Source organism: Athene noctua, chromosome 19 (genome assembly GCF_965140245.1).
Source record: "Athene noctua chromosome 19, bAthNoc1.hap1.1, whole genome shotgun sequence".
Lineage (NCBI taxonomy): Eukaryota > Metazoa > Chordata > Aves > Strigiformes > Strigidae > Athene > Athene noctua.
The window spans coordinates 3,417,844-3,433,280 of record NC_134055.1 but is presented as its reverse complement, the minus strand read 5'-3'; the positions used below and the strand labels follow the sequence as shown (position 1 = coordinate 3,433,280).

At 36.3% G+C, this 15,437-nt stretch overlaps 1 protein-coding gene across 1 annotated transcript in view; it reads left to right on the top strand.

Moving 5' to 3' along the window:
* BRIP1 (BRCA1 interacting DNA helicase 1) overlaps nt 1–15,437 on the top strand; it is a 62,749-nt gene that overhangs the window by 29,963 nt on the left and 17,349 nt on the right. The window contains exons 15-16 of the mRNA XM_074922713.1: nt 11,214–11,373; nt 12,080–12,201. Of these exons, the coding sequence (XP_074778814.1) occupies nt 11,214–11,373; nt 12,080–12,201 (282 nt within the window). The remainder of the gene's footprint in view (nt 1–11,213; nt 11,374–12,079; nt 12,202–15,437) is intronic.

Below are 15,437 nucleotides of genomic sequence, written 5' to 3'. Positions count from 1 at the left end.
TGCTGCTGACTGAAGTACATGTTTCTAATACTGGTGACACTGGTGAGGGTCATCATTTGCATTGTCATGATTGTGCAAAGTTTTATCACTTTGCATTTCTGTATTTTAACATTTGCTTCGTTCTTTGACTTAGGCTTGGAACGGTACTGATTTTTCTGTTTATTGGTTTCTGTTTATTATTCCCAAATGAGAGGTTTTAGATGTCTCCAAGAATCAGAGCTGATATTGTTCCCTGTTATTGTAATTTATCATTATGTAATTACCTATTCAGAGCTCAACATCGTGCAGACAATACATGGTTGTTGCTGAGACATTGTCTTAGTTCCTTTACGTGCATTGATTTTCTGTATAACAAGGGCAAGATGACTAACCTTTCTGAGAAAGTAAGGAGAGTATTAATCTTTCTTAAAATTATATAATAACCACAGGTGTAAAGTGACTTCTACAAGTTTAAAAAGAGTTTCTCTGGTTGTGTTAACAGAGGACTAAAAACTAAAACTTGTTACTCTCCCACTCTTGGAGTCAGTTCCCCATGACAGGCATCTGCCTGCCCCCTTTTACTGTGTGAACATTCATGGACTTGGTCGGCCTCGTCCCTAGGACTACACTGCATGTCTGTTTGAATCAGTTTTCCCAGACAGTGCTGTGCTTCACTGCTGATGTCCCACTAAGACAACCTTGTCTTTTTTTTTTTTTTTTCTTTATTCTGGAAAAAAAGGGGTCAGAGATGACTGAGCTTGGGTTTGGACTGGTGAAGAAGAGGACAACAGTGTAGGATGCTGACTTCATTCATGAACAGTTAATAATTTTATTTCTGATTGTGGACCAGGATCTAAACAATCCTTTTAAAAATAAATTATTCTGGAGAGCTTTCTTTGCGTGAAGGATTGCTCTCTCACTGGAATGTGAAAGTGTAATGATAGCCTAAGGTAAATGTACAAGCAGTTCTTGTAACACAGAAAGCTGTTGTCTTGCTTAATTTTAAAACCACAAAAGAAACCCTGTTTTGAACCGGGTTGTTTAGAAACAGCTGCAATGGAGCTCAAAGACTGAATACTTCAAAGGCTCTCCAGATTGTGTTGTGGTAAAACACGTTGGGTTTTTTGGGAAAAGATTTTAAATAAAAAAGCTTCTTTAACTGTAGAAGCAACGTATTAACCGTGTTATTCTAGAGTCTTTGGCGTGCAAAACATTTCATTTTTCATTACTGTTGTTGCCGTTCACATATTCCATTATTTAAGGAGGTTATTGAAAAATTGATGGTATGTTGGTACCAGAGAGACATCCTGTAGGCTGCAGTGTTGATTTATGGCACATGGAACACAGTTCAGTGCTTCAGTTTCCTGCTGGTGAGCGGCACTTTGTCATTGTCCCTAAAGAAAAATCATACCAGTGAAATCCCTTGTGTTTCCCCCAAGTTGAGTGATGCATACTTTTTCTTTGAAAATGATTATGAATTATTCACCTTTTATTGTGCTGGAGTGTGCACATGGTGATCAGAATCTTGTTCATAATACAGAGTTTTTCACCATGTTCAGGGTTTAGTTTAATTATGTAGTTGAGTTGCATGGTAGCTTTATCTATTTTTTTTTTTTTTAATTTTTTTTTTCCTTCTACACCCCCATCTACCACCCCCCAGTGTGTCTGCCAAGCTTGTGTGGGCTAGCACAGATTTTACCCTGCATTTCCTAGCATATGTAGGTATCTCAACACATGAGTCTTGGTTCTGAATGTTTGGTTTTCTTTCGTGTTTGTTTAAAATTTTCCTTGAGAAAATAAGTACAGTACTTCTAAACTTAAAAAGACACCTTTCCCACACAAGTTCCTGAAAATCACAGACACTTACATGGTTTTAAAGTTTTATTCTTCAATCTTATTTTCTGTTGCGAAGAAATGGGAAGAGAGATCCAAGTGAAAAATCTCTTGAAAAAGCACATGTAGTAGCGATATGTATTTCCAGCTGAGGGCAGCTTTCTCCCAGGAGATATGTTGAGGAAAGCCTCCATGATATAGACCACCTGTTAAGAAAATGAAAAGCCTCTATGATCTTTCTTCATCACTCTGGAAGAAATGTAAAATGTCCGAATAAATGTGTGACTTGGGTCAAGGTCCCTTCACGGCTTCCTGGATTCCATCTGTGGACTGTTGAAGTCTTTCCAGTAAAATGTAACTTTTCTGATAGAAGAGAATAACCTGCTGAGTATTCATCACCTTCAATTTGTTTTAGTTTTGGAATCACGACTATCTGTGCAAACTTGAGTTTTTTTAAATGGTTTCTTCTTAACTACTTTGCTTTAAAGATACGCACTTGTATTTTGATGCACTTGATTTTTGTTGTAACAGATGGTAAGGGTTAGCAGTTAAATACACATTAGAAAATCTTCCTCATCAGCTGAAAAGGAGAGGTCCTGAAAAAAGTGAGGAATGTATGTTTTCCTCTGGAAGTTGTACTTAGATGAGCGTACATTCTGGTCTCATTCCTTCATAATGTCTACTTTCAGTTCAGGGCTTTTCTAAGGTCTTTCCGCATTAAAATTCCTCCCTGTTGCCTAGTCTTCATATTCCTTAAAGCAAAGAAATCAAAGTCTGAACATATTGTGTTCCCTGTATTCTTTAATTACTGTTTTTACAATAGAATGCTTTCTTTTTTGTGAAGGCAAAAAACCTGTTTATTTTTTTTAAAATATAATTTCTGTTTTGCAGTTATGGGGCATTTAATTACAGAGGCTCTGTGACACTTTGGGAAAGGAAATCAGACAGAAATTGATCTGGAGTTAATACTCTGTAAACCCAGTCTGGTTCAAAAGAACACTTCTTTGCATTGCTGGTCGTAGCCCCACGATGATGATAAATAGTTGGGGAAATGTGCAGTAGAAAGGAGGTGTAGCCTCCCCTCGATAAGAATAGCATCTTTGTGTGGCCTGTTTCCATTAAAATGCTGCCTTAAATCAGTTTATTTTTGGCACATGAAGAAAAGATTACCTGTACATATGTATTTATATGGGTATTTGTTATTTTTCTCTGGTTCCCTATTAATAGTGGGAAATTAAAATTCTATTTTGAAAGCAGATTTTACTTCACAAGTGAAATATTTTTGGGCACAGAGTGAAATATTTTCATGGTCTCTTTAAATGGAATCTGTTAGACTTAGAAATGGAGAAAATGGAATTTGAAGCTTAAAATACTTTTTTTTTGGTGAATAGATACATTAGTATTTTGTGTCAGCTTAGTCATTCAAAAGAATGAATTTTAAAAACCTCCTTGTGTTATGTTAGATACCTCCCATAAACATGAAGAGGTTTCTGTGAATCAGTCTATTGCTTAACCTTTCATGAAAATCTAATTGAGTGTGAACAACTGCTTAAATAATTCAATGGACTAAGTTATTCTTGGCTGGTATAGTCCCAGCCTAGTGGAGTGCAAATGTCTGGGTGTCAAGCAAAATTGAGGTGTTTTTTTTCTTTTTTTGGTGAGGAATGTGATTAAGAATAAAATCACTGTTGAAAAAGTGTACAGGTTGATTAAGAAGGAAAAGAGATTAAATGTAAATTAGCTCTGCCAATTTGGTAAATGACTTGTGGCTAAAAGGTGCATATTCTTTCAGTCCTTTGAAAGCATGTAATTTTTTTTTTTGTGATGTTGATAAATGTTATTAGGTTTCCTTGCTTTCTTTTCATACATGTAACTTTTTATTCTTGTTAAGGGACATTGTGCTTTTTATAGTACTAGTTTTAATAGTTCTAGAGTGCTATTCCAAATTTGTTTTAAAGATTTGGATAACGGACATTAGATTTTATTGGTTAGTTGGCCCAAATATTTTCCCTCCTGTTTTTGGAAAGAAACTCAGCTTTTTCCTTTCACACGAGTCCTTCCAGGCAGTTATCCCCTTGTCCCTTCAATCTTTTATTCCCATTTCATTTCTCTGTTTACTTTCTTCCTTCTACTGTTTCCTTTGTGTTCACTTTTAACTTCAAAGGACTTCTGTTGCTGTTGGTTGGTTTTGTTTATTTAACTGAAGGTGGAAATGGATATAATTACTGATCCCGTGCCACCACATTGGCTTTGTAAACTGTTGTTTCCCCCAAATTGAAGAGTTCTGATAGTCCTGGAGGTCAGTTACCTGTAGGATTCCAGGTCATTTAGTACAGAGGCTTGACAACCCTTTTAGTGCAGAGAACTGTTAAATAACTTTTGCTAATTCTATACTTTTTTAAAACATCTTAGTTCTTGAAGAAGTTAGAGGTATTATAGGCTCATATTAAACTATGTAAGTGATGTGAAAAAAAGTGGGTGGAGTCTGGCCAGATACATTCTCCAGGGTTACGTTGAAATAACACAAATTTAAGGCCACTAGTGTTTAAGCGAGGTACTAAATGCCTTTATTTAACGACTGAATATATTTTGGGATTATCACTAATATAGAGACAGTTTCATACTTTCATAATAGAAGTAGAACATTCAACCAGGTAATTAACCATCACGCTGAACAGACTAGAGCTTTGAGAGCAGTGGGAGAGTGATTTGAACAAAAAGTTACAGCTGTAGCTAACCAGCTGACTCAGCAAACTGCATCATGCTGGAAGCTTATTAAAGGTAATGCAATACCTATGGAATTAGATACATTATAAAAACATCTGTGCCTTGAGATCATCAGAGGATTACTTTAGTGGAAAATATGATGTCCTCCATCCTAACAGCTTAAATTTACAGAAGGATCTGTCAGAGTGTATGGATTTTTTTTTTTTTTTTCTGAAAGTAAGAGAGGAGGCAGCTGATACAGATGCAGGTTGAACTGTCCTGTGATATATAAAGCAACCTGTACTATTTTTTTTGCAGACAGTCCAAATGGAGGGAAACGTTTTGTAGTAAGACAAGATAACTGGATTTCTTCTTGGCATTCTCTCTGAATGTTAGGGTTTTCAGTAGATGCAGAGGGGAAAAAAAACTTACTTGTTTGGTTTTGACACCTGTTATTTTTCTGTCGAGATACAAGCACTGCACTGAAGCAAAAACATTTGATAAAACTCAGTGTATAAATTTGGTATCTGCACTCCTCTGCCTCCTCCACTCCACTGCCGCCTCCTGTTGCTTAGATAAGATAAAAGCACTCACTGAAGGACCGAGTTACTCAGTGTCTTGAAGCAAAACAGTTTATGAGATCAGTGGAAGAAGAGGAAAGATAAGAGAAATTAATGTCTTCTGTTACTGAAGAAGGTATAAATTATATTTACATCTAGTGTAAAATTTAAAGGAAAGCTATTTAAAATGTTAAGCACACTGCTAGTGAGGTCTGTCTTAAATAGTATGGTTTTGAAAGACTGGTTCATGCACATTCTTAATGATAGATGAAAAACTTTTACTTAAAAGATTTTACAAAGAGCAAAAATTATTTAATGCTGGTTTATTGTTAGACGTTTGGAGCACTGACTCTAGGTTATTTAGCTTTTTTTTGGTTACTGAATCACTTACAATATTCATCAGTTGCAGATTTGCATCTCCCATGGTCTGTTTTATGATGTATTTGTTCCCTTTTTATAATGTGTTATTGAAATTGAAATGCTGGGAAGACATTAAGTGTTGCATACTTTGGAAAGGTATAAGACCTTATTAATGTATATTTAAAATATGCAGGGATACCTGTTTCATTTTCCTAAGTTTGACTCAGATGAAAGTGGAAGAAGCGCTAGTTTTAAAATTATAGTACCATGTGTTGGAAAAAGTTTTATTGTTGTATTGAAATGAGTAGGTTTTAGTTTTGTTCCCTCATCCTAGCTAGATTTCTAGGCGGTTGAAATTGCCTTTGGATACATTTTCCTTACTTTGTGGTTGATTTTGCGTAGATGGGGAATTTATGGCCTTTTTCCCAGTGTAAGATTGTGAAAGGACTAGGAGAGCACAATTCAATTTGACAGGTTCTCTTGTCTCTCTCTGAATCTAATTATGGTTGCTGAAACAGTTGTTCATCCTGTATGTGGAGAGAGGCACAGCTGGATGGGGTACATACATCTGCAGCTTCTTAAAATGTTTTTGGTATTGCAAAGTTTAAAAAGAATAAATCTGTAAGACGGTTCCAAAATTGCATAGAAAAAGAAATTGTTTAATGAGATAATCTGTGATTTCCCTAGTCTGTGTACTAGGAAAATAACATGATGTATTTCAGCTTTGTGGATGTAAAACTATATTCTTCTCCATCTGCTAGAGCTTTGGAGGATCCCTTTAGTCCATGTTTGAGGTCCTTAATCTACATGTTCTAGTGCTCTACTTTAGTCTAGATTCCCTTTGGAAATATTTTCTTTAATTGGTTGTAGGTATTCAACAAGGAATGGCCCAGGCCAGTTTCTTCAGGTTTTACAAACCATACTTGGAAATGGTCTTGATGCATAAGTCTACATTACATTTCAAAAAACCAAAGCACGCTACCATGTAACACAGCCTTGAAATTAAAGGGAAAATGTTGTATTATAAAATTTTACCTGCTTCTAAAACTGATCCCACCTCTTCCTCACTCCATGTCATATAAATGTAGAATTTTGGTGTCTGTATGTAGAATGTGCATTGATAGACTGATAATTAAAAGACAGTGTAAGACTGCATCATTATAGCTGTACAGTTTTGTGTGTCACTTGAAGGTGTTGGTGGATTGGACGATAAACCTGTTTTTCTGCAAGTGGCTGCCCTTTTGGTCCCAGTGTAGCATAGCCCTCTTAGTTCTACCAAAATGGAGCCTAGCGAAGCAAGTCCCCTTGCTCAGCCTCTGGGTTGGCTGTCTGTTTTCCATTTCTGAAGTTTTATGCTGACTGTGTGTAGAACTTCTATTTGACCCTTCAAACACGTTTCCAGCCCACTGGAGACACACTTTGATTTGAAGCAGTGCTTATTCAAAAAGAAAATTCTGGTAGCAAACATATGAAGATCTCTGCTTGGGAAAAGGCTTTTAGATCAATGTTAGTCTCTTGGGAATCTCTGACTTTTTGCACTAACAGTGGTGCCAATACTTTGATTTTTATTAAGAAAAATCTAATGACTGTTTCCTTTCTTTCCCCAGCTACCCTTCATATCTGAATAAAAACAAAAGTGGAATTTCATATCATTAAAAAAAAAAAATTACATAGAAACAAGATGAAAAAATACCCAAGTTTGGAGAAGGGTTTTTTAGCATATAATGGCAGACTTTTAATAGGGTTACAGGGTTTTTACGTAAATTTTAAGTACCTTGAAATACCTTTTGTTCAGTGATCATTATATAAACGTATGAGTAACAAGACAGCATATAGTTTTAAAGGTGCTCGAGAATATACAGTAGGATTGTAATGGTTAATTATTATTAAATAATTAATAGTCATTAAACTAGTCAATGCACCCAGAGTTATTTTTCTCTGCTGTCAGGTGCTGCTTAGGCCATTATCCTTTTTGTCCTGTACTACTCTTGAGCATCCTTTTGTATTTTTAAATGTTCCATTACTTCCCCAAGCACGTTTTGATGGGGAGATTATTTCTGTGATGCCTTTTTACTCTGCTGGCAAGGTGCAAGCCATTAATTACGTGAATCGGTGCTAAAATATTTAAGGAATATTGTACATAAAGAATTTTGGTAGCAGGTGCTTGCAGCAGGACAAGAGCTAGGGAACTGTAAACTAGAATAAGTAACTCCTCATGTTATAGATAGTGTTTTCTGTTAGACCCTCCCCTCATCTCAAGTAATTACTACTTCAGAAATGACTGTCAGGAGGTAATGAATACCACAGAAAAAGTGCATCCCCGGCAACTTGATTGCTGCAACTTAACTTCTCAACTTCGTTACGATGCTGGAAATTACAATGAACTTGCCTTAGGGTAAAATACATTAAACAAATCTTTGGTCTTGCTTCATGACATGGGAAACCCCTAATGCAATTTTTGGCACTGTATAAAACAAAGCGGCAGAGGGGCAAAGCTTTTCCTTCGTGGACACAGGATGAGAGGATTTTGCCTGGGAGTGCAAGATAATGGCAAGAGATGTTGAGAAAACAGTTTCCCCCATTCCCAAACTTCAAGACTGCTTCAAAAGCTGCCTCAAAAGGGGGCTGCTGACAAAGACGAATGGTGAATCTAAAATACTGAGCTCATAGTTTCTATGGTTCATAGCTTACAGGTGTCTTTAAATTGCAGAAAGGGGAAAAAAAGGAAAAAGCTATCAAAGTAAACATCCTTCAGTGCATGGGAAGATGACAGATTCTTTCTAACAAGATTTTCTGCTCTCCTGGAGGAAGACCATTTGTTAATAAAGCATTTGAGAATCCATTTTTAAGGGATTTAATAAAATATACACAGACTGCCTTCCACTGCAAAAACTATTATTCCCTTGGGTAAAAAAAATGACGGACTGTGGGCATTAATGGTTGCTTCCTGGGATTCCTGGCATTATATCTTGCTCCCATTTGCACTTTTTCAATGCGAAGTGAAATAATTTTTTATGAGAAACCCGCACTTGATTCCTAGCTCTTACAAGGCATGTGTGTGTTCTATATTTTATTTATTTGTTTTCAGTCATCTCTATAATTCTTGTCATTTTAGTGTCTGTCTGTAGCATGGGTATTGTGTTTGTGCACACTTTCCTGTGCACAGGAAAGTTTCTATATCTAGCAAACTCCATTAAAAGAAAGAGGTAATAGCTTTTGTGTGAATTAAATGAATTTTTCCATTCTTGACAAAGATTTTCATGAATAATTCACACATTTCCATCAAAATCATAGATTTTCTTTTGTGATGCTTGCTGCCAATTAAACAAGAAACCTGAACCTATTGTGGTCTAAGATACTTTCCTGGAGGGACAGGGTAACCCACAAAAGAGAAAAGATGTTTTCTAAAGAATTTGAAGAAAGATTTTCTACTGCCATCTTTCCAGCTATGAATATAAATTATACTTCCTTCACATGTAAGAGAAATACAGTGGAATTGAGGGATTAAGTATTTTTTTAAAGGAATCTTGCCCTTTCGGAGACTATCAAGAGACTTTGATTCTCTTAAATTAATAAATAATTTTTCTGCTGAGAATACTCGATATAAGGGTGTGTTTGTGAAAAATACCAGTTGACTTCAGTAGCTGGGGTGATAGGAGGAGGAGAAAGTCAGGGGGAAGTGACCCTTAGAAGTTAAAGCTTGGATAGTTTTACGTATGTAAACATCAAATTCGGTTATACCCAAATATATCCTGTCTATCTTATCTTTCTGGCCTCCTTTTGTCATGCACGGTGAAGAGCAGGCAGGGCTAGAAGCAACTTTAGCGTGGATTGCTAAGTGGATGCCCAGGCAGACATTAGTTTCACAGAGGGGAGAATGAAATCTGGAAAGCTAATAATGTTACAGTCACTGGCAGCTCTAACAGATCCCAAATGGATGTACTTAGAGGCATAATTTATTTGATTCTTTTCTTTACCAGAATTATCTTCATATCATATCCAAGAACTGAAGACATAGTGGGAGGCTGTGGATGGCAAGATGGACAGTCATTGCTCGGTCATAGTATTACGACCTTTTATATAAAAAGAGATTACAGACAGTGTGCTGCCAGGAAATGACAGAGCTGGTAGAGAAGGGGACAAACAGTAGGACAGACACATTTAGAAGAGATGATTTATTCTACAGCTACATCTCTATGTGTAGGAAACTGTTCCTAGTACTCATCACTTCATCTCTCTGTGCTTGCTTGATAGTGGTGTCACATCGGTAGTAAGCAAGGGTAATTCCCTGAATAGAGCCTTGAACAAAACTAGTGAAAATTCAAGAATAACATAGTATTTGTCCCCTCTGAACCACATGTACCTCAAAAGAAACCAATCCAAATACTTAATGTCAGAGAATAAATTCAGATCTTTCACGCTGAGAACATGGAATAGGCAGGGTTCTTGTAAACAGTTTCCTAGAAGCTTGCAAGTGTTCTCCTTGTAAACTCGAATGTGACAACAATTAGTTAAACTGTGTATTTGGAGATGGGACAGATAATTTTTCTGACAATCTAACCATTCAGGATCCTGAGATCTTGGCTGAAGTAGGTCAGAGAGGCAGGTGGGTTGGAGTTAAGGGATGCTGAGGCTTTTTGAGGAGTGAACTGGGGCAAGTGCAGGTTCCAGATAGAGCAATTTATACAGCCTGAAGCAAAATACTGAGAAAATCTTCAGTGAGTGGAGTTAATGGAAGTACAGACAAATTAGCATAAACACTTACTACAGAATCCGTGAATTGTTAAAATCTCTGCACATACGAAGCTCAGTAACTACTGCACAACAGTGACACGCTATGATCACTGAAGAGTAAAAGGAGTTAAATAAAGTATTTACTTCTGTCCACTGAACCAGATCTACTCGGTTCATTCTCCGATGTGTTAGTTGCCTTGCTTTTATCTTGGGGGAAGTGCTGTGCACCATCAGACAAACATGTTAGGTGAAGGAGTGACTTTTTTTGCTCCTTGTCTCGATAAAATTCAGTCTAGAAATTGATGACTGCTAACTGTAAAATGACCCCCACCCATCCGACTTCAGTTTCTGTTGTAATTCTAGACTTTGCTTTTTGTAATGCAATACATATTTTCATGACATTTGTGCTAAATGTGCACTAAAGCTTCTTTGCTTGCAAGATTTGAACACATACTGATTTGGAATAAATCAGTATTTATTCCAGTTTATTTATTCTAATTTATTTATTATCAGTTCAGAATCTGATAGATACAACAAAGCTGATAGGCCCTTCAAGAAGCAGAGGGGCTGTTGATAAATCTGAATACCTCCCCCAGCTTACCTATGTGCATTTTAAAATATTGTGGAAATTTAAGACTTAAAGGCTTGTTTCAAATTAATTTAGAATTTGCTTCCAGTCTTACTTATGGATCTCTTACTTGATAGTCAGAAAAGCAGGTAATTTCCATTTTTCTTTGGACAACATTCCTCTTGCTTTGAAGAATACCAGAAGATGCTCTTTAGTGACCAGTCTCGTAGATATAGCGAGTTTTGCTTTGATAACTCAAAAATCTACACAGTTTCTAACTAGCAAAATCAGTGGCCATCACATTTACAAAGTGTTGCATAGCTGCGGAGCGGTGTATGGTAAGGAAACTTGTATTTATAAATACAAAACCGGAATAATTTCACTAAAATTTGTCTTTGTGTGCTTTATTTGAACAGTTCAAGTGATTGCCCTTTCATTACAGCTATTCTGGATTTTTCTGTTTGTTTTTTCAGCTGTTGGACAAATTAAAAGATCGCTGGATCCACACTGGCTTATGGGGAAAACTGGAGCTGGTTAAGACAGTCATTGCAGAGCCTCAAGGAGGAGCAAAGAGTGACTTTGATGAACTACTGAAAATATACTATGATGCTATAAAATGTAAAGGAGAAAGAGGTACGTTCAAGTTTAAAAAACCCCCTGATTCTTAAAGTGCTTAACGATTAGAATAAAATAGAGATAGTTAAATTAATCTCATCTTAATAAATGATAGTGATAAATAAGGAAGATTAATTGCTATTTATATTGTTGCACGGGGATATAGGGAAGTACAGGATGATGCAGAATCCTAATAGTGATATTCAGAAAGCAGTGAGCCATGTAAGAGTGTGCAGTTGTGTGTCCAGCAGGGCGCAGAGTGGTTTCTCAAAGAATCAGACTTATAATAGGTTGTGTAACTGTGATTTACCATCTCATATTACAGCCATTATAGGATTTCTTCTCAAAATACTTAAGTATTAGTGTAAAGAATAAAGAACGATAGAATGTCAAAAAACAAGTAGCGTGCTTGTTGGAGTGTAAAATTTGAGGTTTAAAATTTTAAATTGTTGTAGGTACATATAGATCTCGAATAATTAAGTATGACTATATTATGTAGTGCAGAATTATTTTTCTAGTTGATATTCAAAATCACAATATCAAAGTGGACTTAATCTCATTCCTCTAACAAAGAAGTCTATATTTTTATATAGACGCACTTTCTCCAGACTCACAGAGTGTATTGTGCTATGTTTAGCTCTTTAAAAGATGTTGGTGAAACTTTCTTCTGATACTCAGTTTATCACTGGGAATGATTTGTGTATTCCTCTCTGGCTTGTTCAAGATGGAGCACTCCTTATAGCCGTATGCAGAGGAAAAGTTAGTGAAGGCTTGGATTTCTGTGATGAGAATGCCCGTGCAGTTATAACCATAGGTATTCCATTTCCCAATGTGAAAGACCTTCAGGTAGGATATCAATGGAAAGAGTTGTACTTTATTTTTATGTCATGTTTAAAGCACCAAACATGCACAAAACATTTTTTTCTAACTGTTTACCTTTGGACTCCTTTCAATCCTGTTTAAATTCTTGGAGTTTCCTTTTACAAAGGTGAGAGGAGGAACAGTGTAGGATGTGTTGTGGACTCATTTATGTCATTCTAAATAAGTGTCATGCTAGATGTATTGTAAAGTTTTGTCTGACATTGCTAGTGAAAGCTATTGCATTGTTAAAATGCTCATTAACTTCATATTCTGCCAAGCATCAGTACGTGTTTCCGTCTTCACTTACCTGTTTTCATACACTGAAACTTATGTCATTTGTATAGAAATCAAGTTATTTCCTGACTTACTGTGGTGGGGCATTTGGCTGTGAAGGCCTGGGATAAATTCTAGGAAAATACTACTTTAAATAAGGTATTCAGATCGATCTAAATATTATTTCAGAAAATAGGTGGAAAGACAAAGATAGTTACAGCATAAAATAATAACATAGTGTATTTCACACACTAGAGCATTATGGATTGCAGTATTATCTCCTTTCCAATCTATGTTCCCTTCTTTACTGTAACTGTAAACCCTTTCCCAAGTTCAAGCTGCTTTATTAGCTTGCAATTTTAAGCTATGAAGTTACAACATAGCATAACCTCTTCCTGGATGCTTGATGACATTACTATTTTGATAATTCAAGTTTTAGGTAAAAACTGCTAAGTGCCTTCTTAAAAATAGTATCTTTATAGTTAAACAAATTTGAGTTTATTTGTATTTTTCATCAGATGGCCAAAGTAACATCCTGTTGCTTGCACTGCTGTGTAACTACCCACACCAACACTTCCTTCCTTTTGACTTCAGCAGGTCTTGTCCAATGGATAGAGGATGTTCCATTAGAATAGGCACTTCGTAGGTGAAGCCAGGCATTCGTAAAGGGAAAGAAAGCCAATGAATATGGAAAAGTGCTTTCCTAGGGTTTCTTTTACTGAAAGAGAACGTTTATTCTTGACTAGTTTGTAAGACCACTTATTTTCGTAGTGGTCTGTGCATGTCCCTTAAGTAGTCACCCAGTGGCTGGCACACTTCTTCCAGTGACAATAGCCACTGTTGCTGCTTTATCTTACGTGTACCTTTTAGAGCTTTTGGGGACTACTTTGTGAAGCTAAGAAACAAAGTGAAGTATTGCAGAATAAATAAATACCAGGAACAGCTGGATTCTGGGTATTAGTAATGCCAAATCAAACAAGAAAATCATAGGTTTGCACTTGAAAGCCCAGACAGACTCAGCTTTGGTTTTAGAGATGTGTTCTGAGCTTAAGTGAACAGCCAAAGACTTCTTTGTTGTCTACAGTGTGTGCCTAATTACAGCCTTGCTGGAAAAAAATCCCCACATCCTATAGGGCCTAGTAAGGTTATATTAGTGGTGGCTGCCTAGTGCAATGTTCTCAATGTTTGTATAACTTTCTTGAGGCACTTATTCAGCCACAACATTTTTTGTGTTATACACTGTACTTTAGCATGAAAACATTTACATTGAAGAATACTTAGCACTCTTGCTAGAGTTAGAAATGCTTTGTTTTAGAAACTATGCCGGAATGATATTTTGGAAATACTTGGTCTGTAGTATGGCTGGAACTCTTACAGTTCACTCCAAATGATTTCCAGAAAGTCGGTATTTTTGTGTTCTAAATGATACAGAGTTAAATTGAAAAGAATGTGTCTAGTGTTCACGGTGGATTATGTTCCTTAAGATTAAAATGGTGTATTTGATTTTACCTTGAGTTCAACCAAATATGTAGTATACTAGAATCACAGGCAGTACATCCCATTACTGATAACTAAATTCCAAAAAATCAGTGTTGGGTTAAACTATTTTTTTAATTAGACTGAGGAAAACTTCTACATTTTTAAGTAGGCATAGAAATACTAGCTGCCAAATTGCAAGCAGTGAAAGGTTTGAGTGTATATATTTAGATATGATAATGCACAAAGCACTACAGCGATCAATTCTAGATGAGAGAAGGGCATGCACCACTCTCTTAGCATCAGACCCGAGGAGCTGTCTGGTGCGTGGCGGTGCTCCAGGAATAATGCTGGAGGAAATTGTTTTTATTGTAAATGTGTCTTTTGCTCAAGAACTTGGATCCAAAGTGATACCCAGCTAGCAGTATTTCCCTTTAAACTGAACGATGTTTTGTTCTGTCCAGGGCTTTAGGTTTATCAGATACCACAAAGTTCTGGATTAATGTGCGTTTCTTTTACCAGTTGAGCTCAGTTTTGTGAAGGAGGATAGAGCGAAGGATAGTCACTCTGTTCACTGAAGATTAATTAGTAGCTTTGTAGAATCATAAACATGGATTAAAAAAAAATGTGGAAGATTAAGCATCTTTTTCAACAGCATGTCAGCTCAGGAAAGGAGTTGGAATTATATTTTTAAGGAAAACTGACTGTTAATAGTGAAGATTAACATGTAAAATTAAAAATCGAAAGAAGGGAGGGGAGGGAGAATGGGACACAACACTAGTTTTCACCTGAAACTATTCTTTTTGTATATTTCTGGAGAGCTAATCCAATAGTATTGCTTCCCAGAATGGAACAAAGCAAAAATATTACAGAAAAGTTAGTGATACATTTTTTAAAATTTAACTTTCTGGAAAACCGGTGTGACAAACAACTATTTTGAATAGTTTGTGTGTATTAACAAATGCAAATTGTTGTTAATTACTTCAGTCCCCCTAGACCTACATATCTTACCTGAACATTGGAAAAGAAGTCAAAGTTTTATTCCTGTACACTTTATGATAATTCTTCTAAATGCTTTGGAGTTATCTTCAGTGAGTAAAACTTTGTAGAACTGAAGGGGTACCAATTTGTCAATAAGGAAAAAAAAAGGTACAGGAAACTTGTAGGGATTGGAAGGGTTGCTGTAAACCATGCTCTCGTGTAACAGATAGTTATTAGTATTACCTGAAATGAAAAGAGATTCTTTATTAATTACAGACAATTGATTGTTAAGGCTTAAGCTGTTGTCCTAACCAGTTGGAGGTTGGCCGACTGTGTTACTGTTTCATTAGCAGTTAAAATCCAAAAGTCACAAGCCCAATTGCCAGGGGGTTAAATGATCCTTGTGCCATCCTGCTTATGATGCAACTTCATCTTCTAACCATACTGTTACGATCAGATCTAAATCCTTTGGAACTGAGGTGGGAATAGAG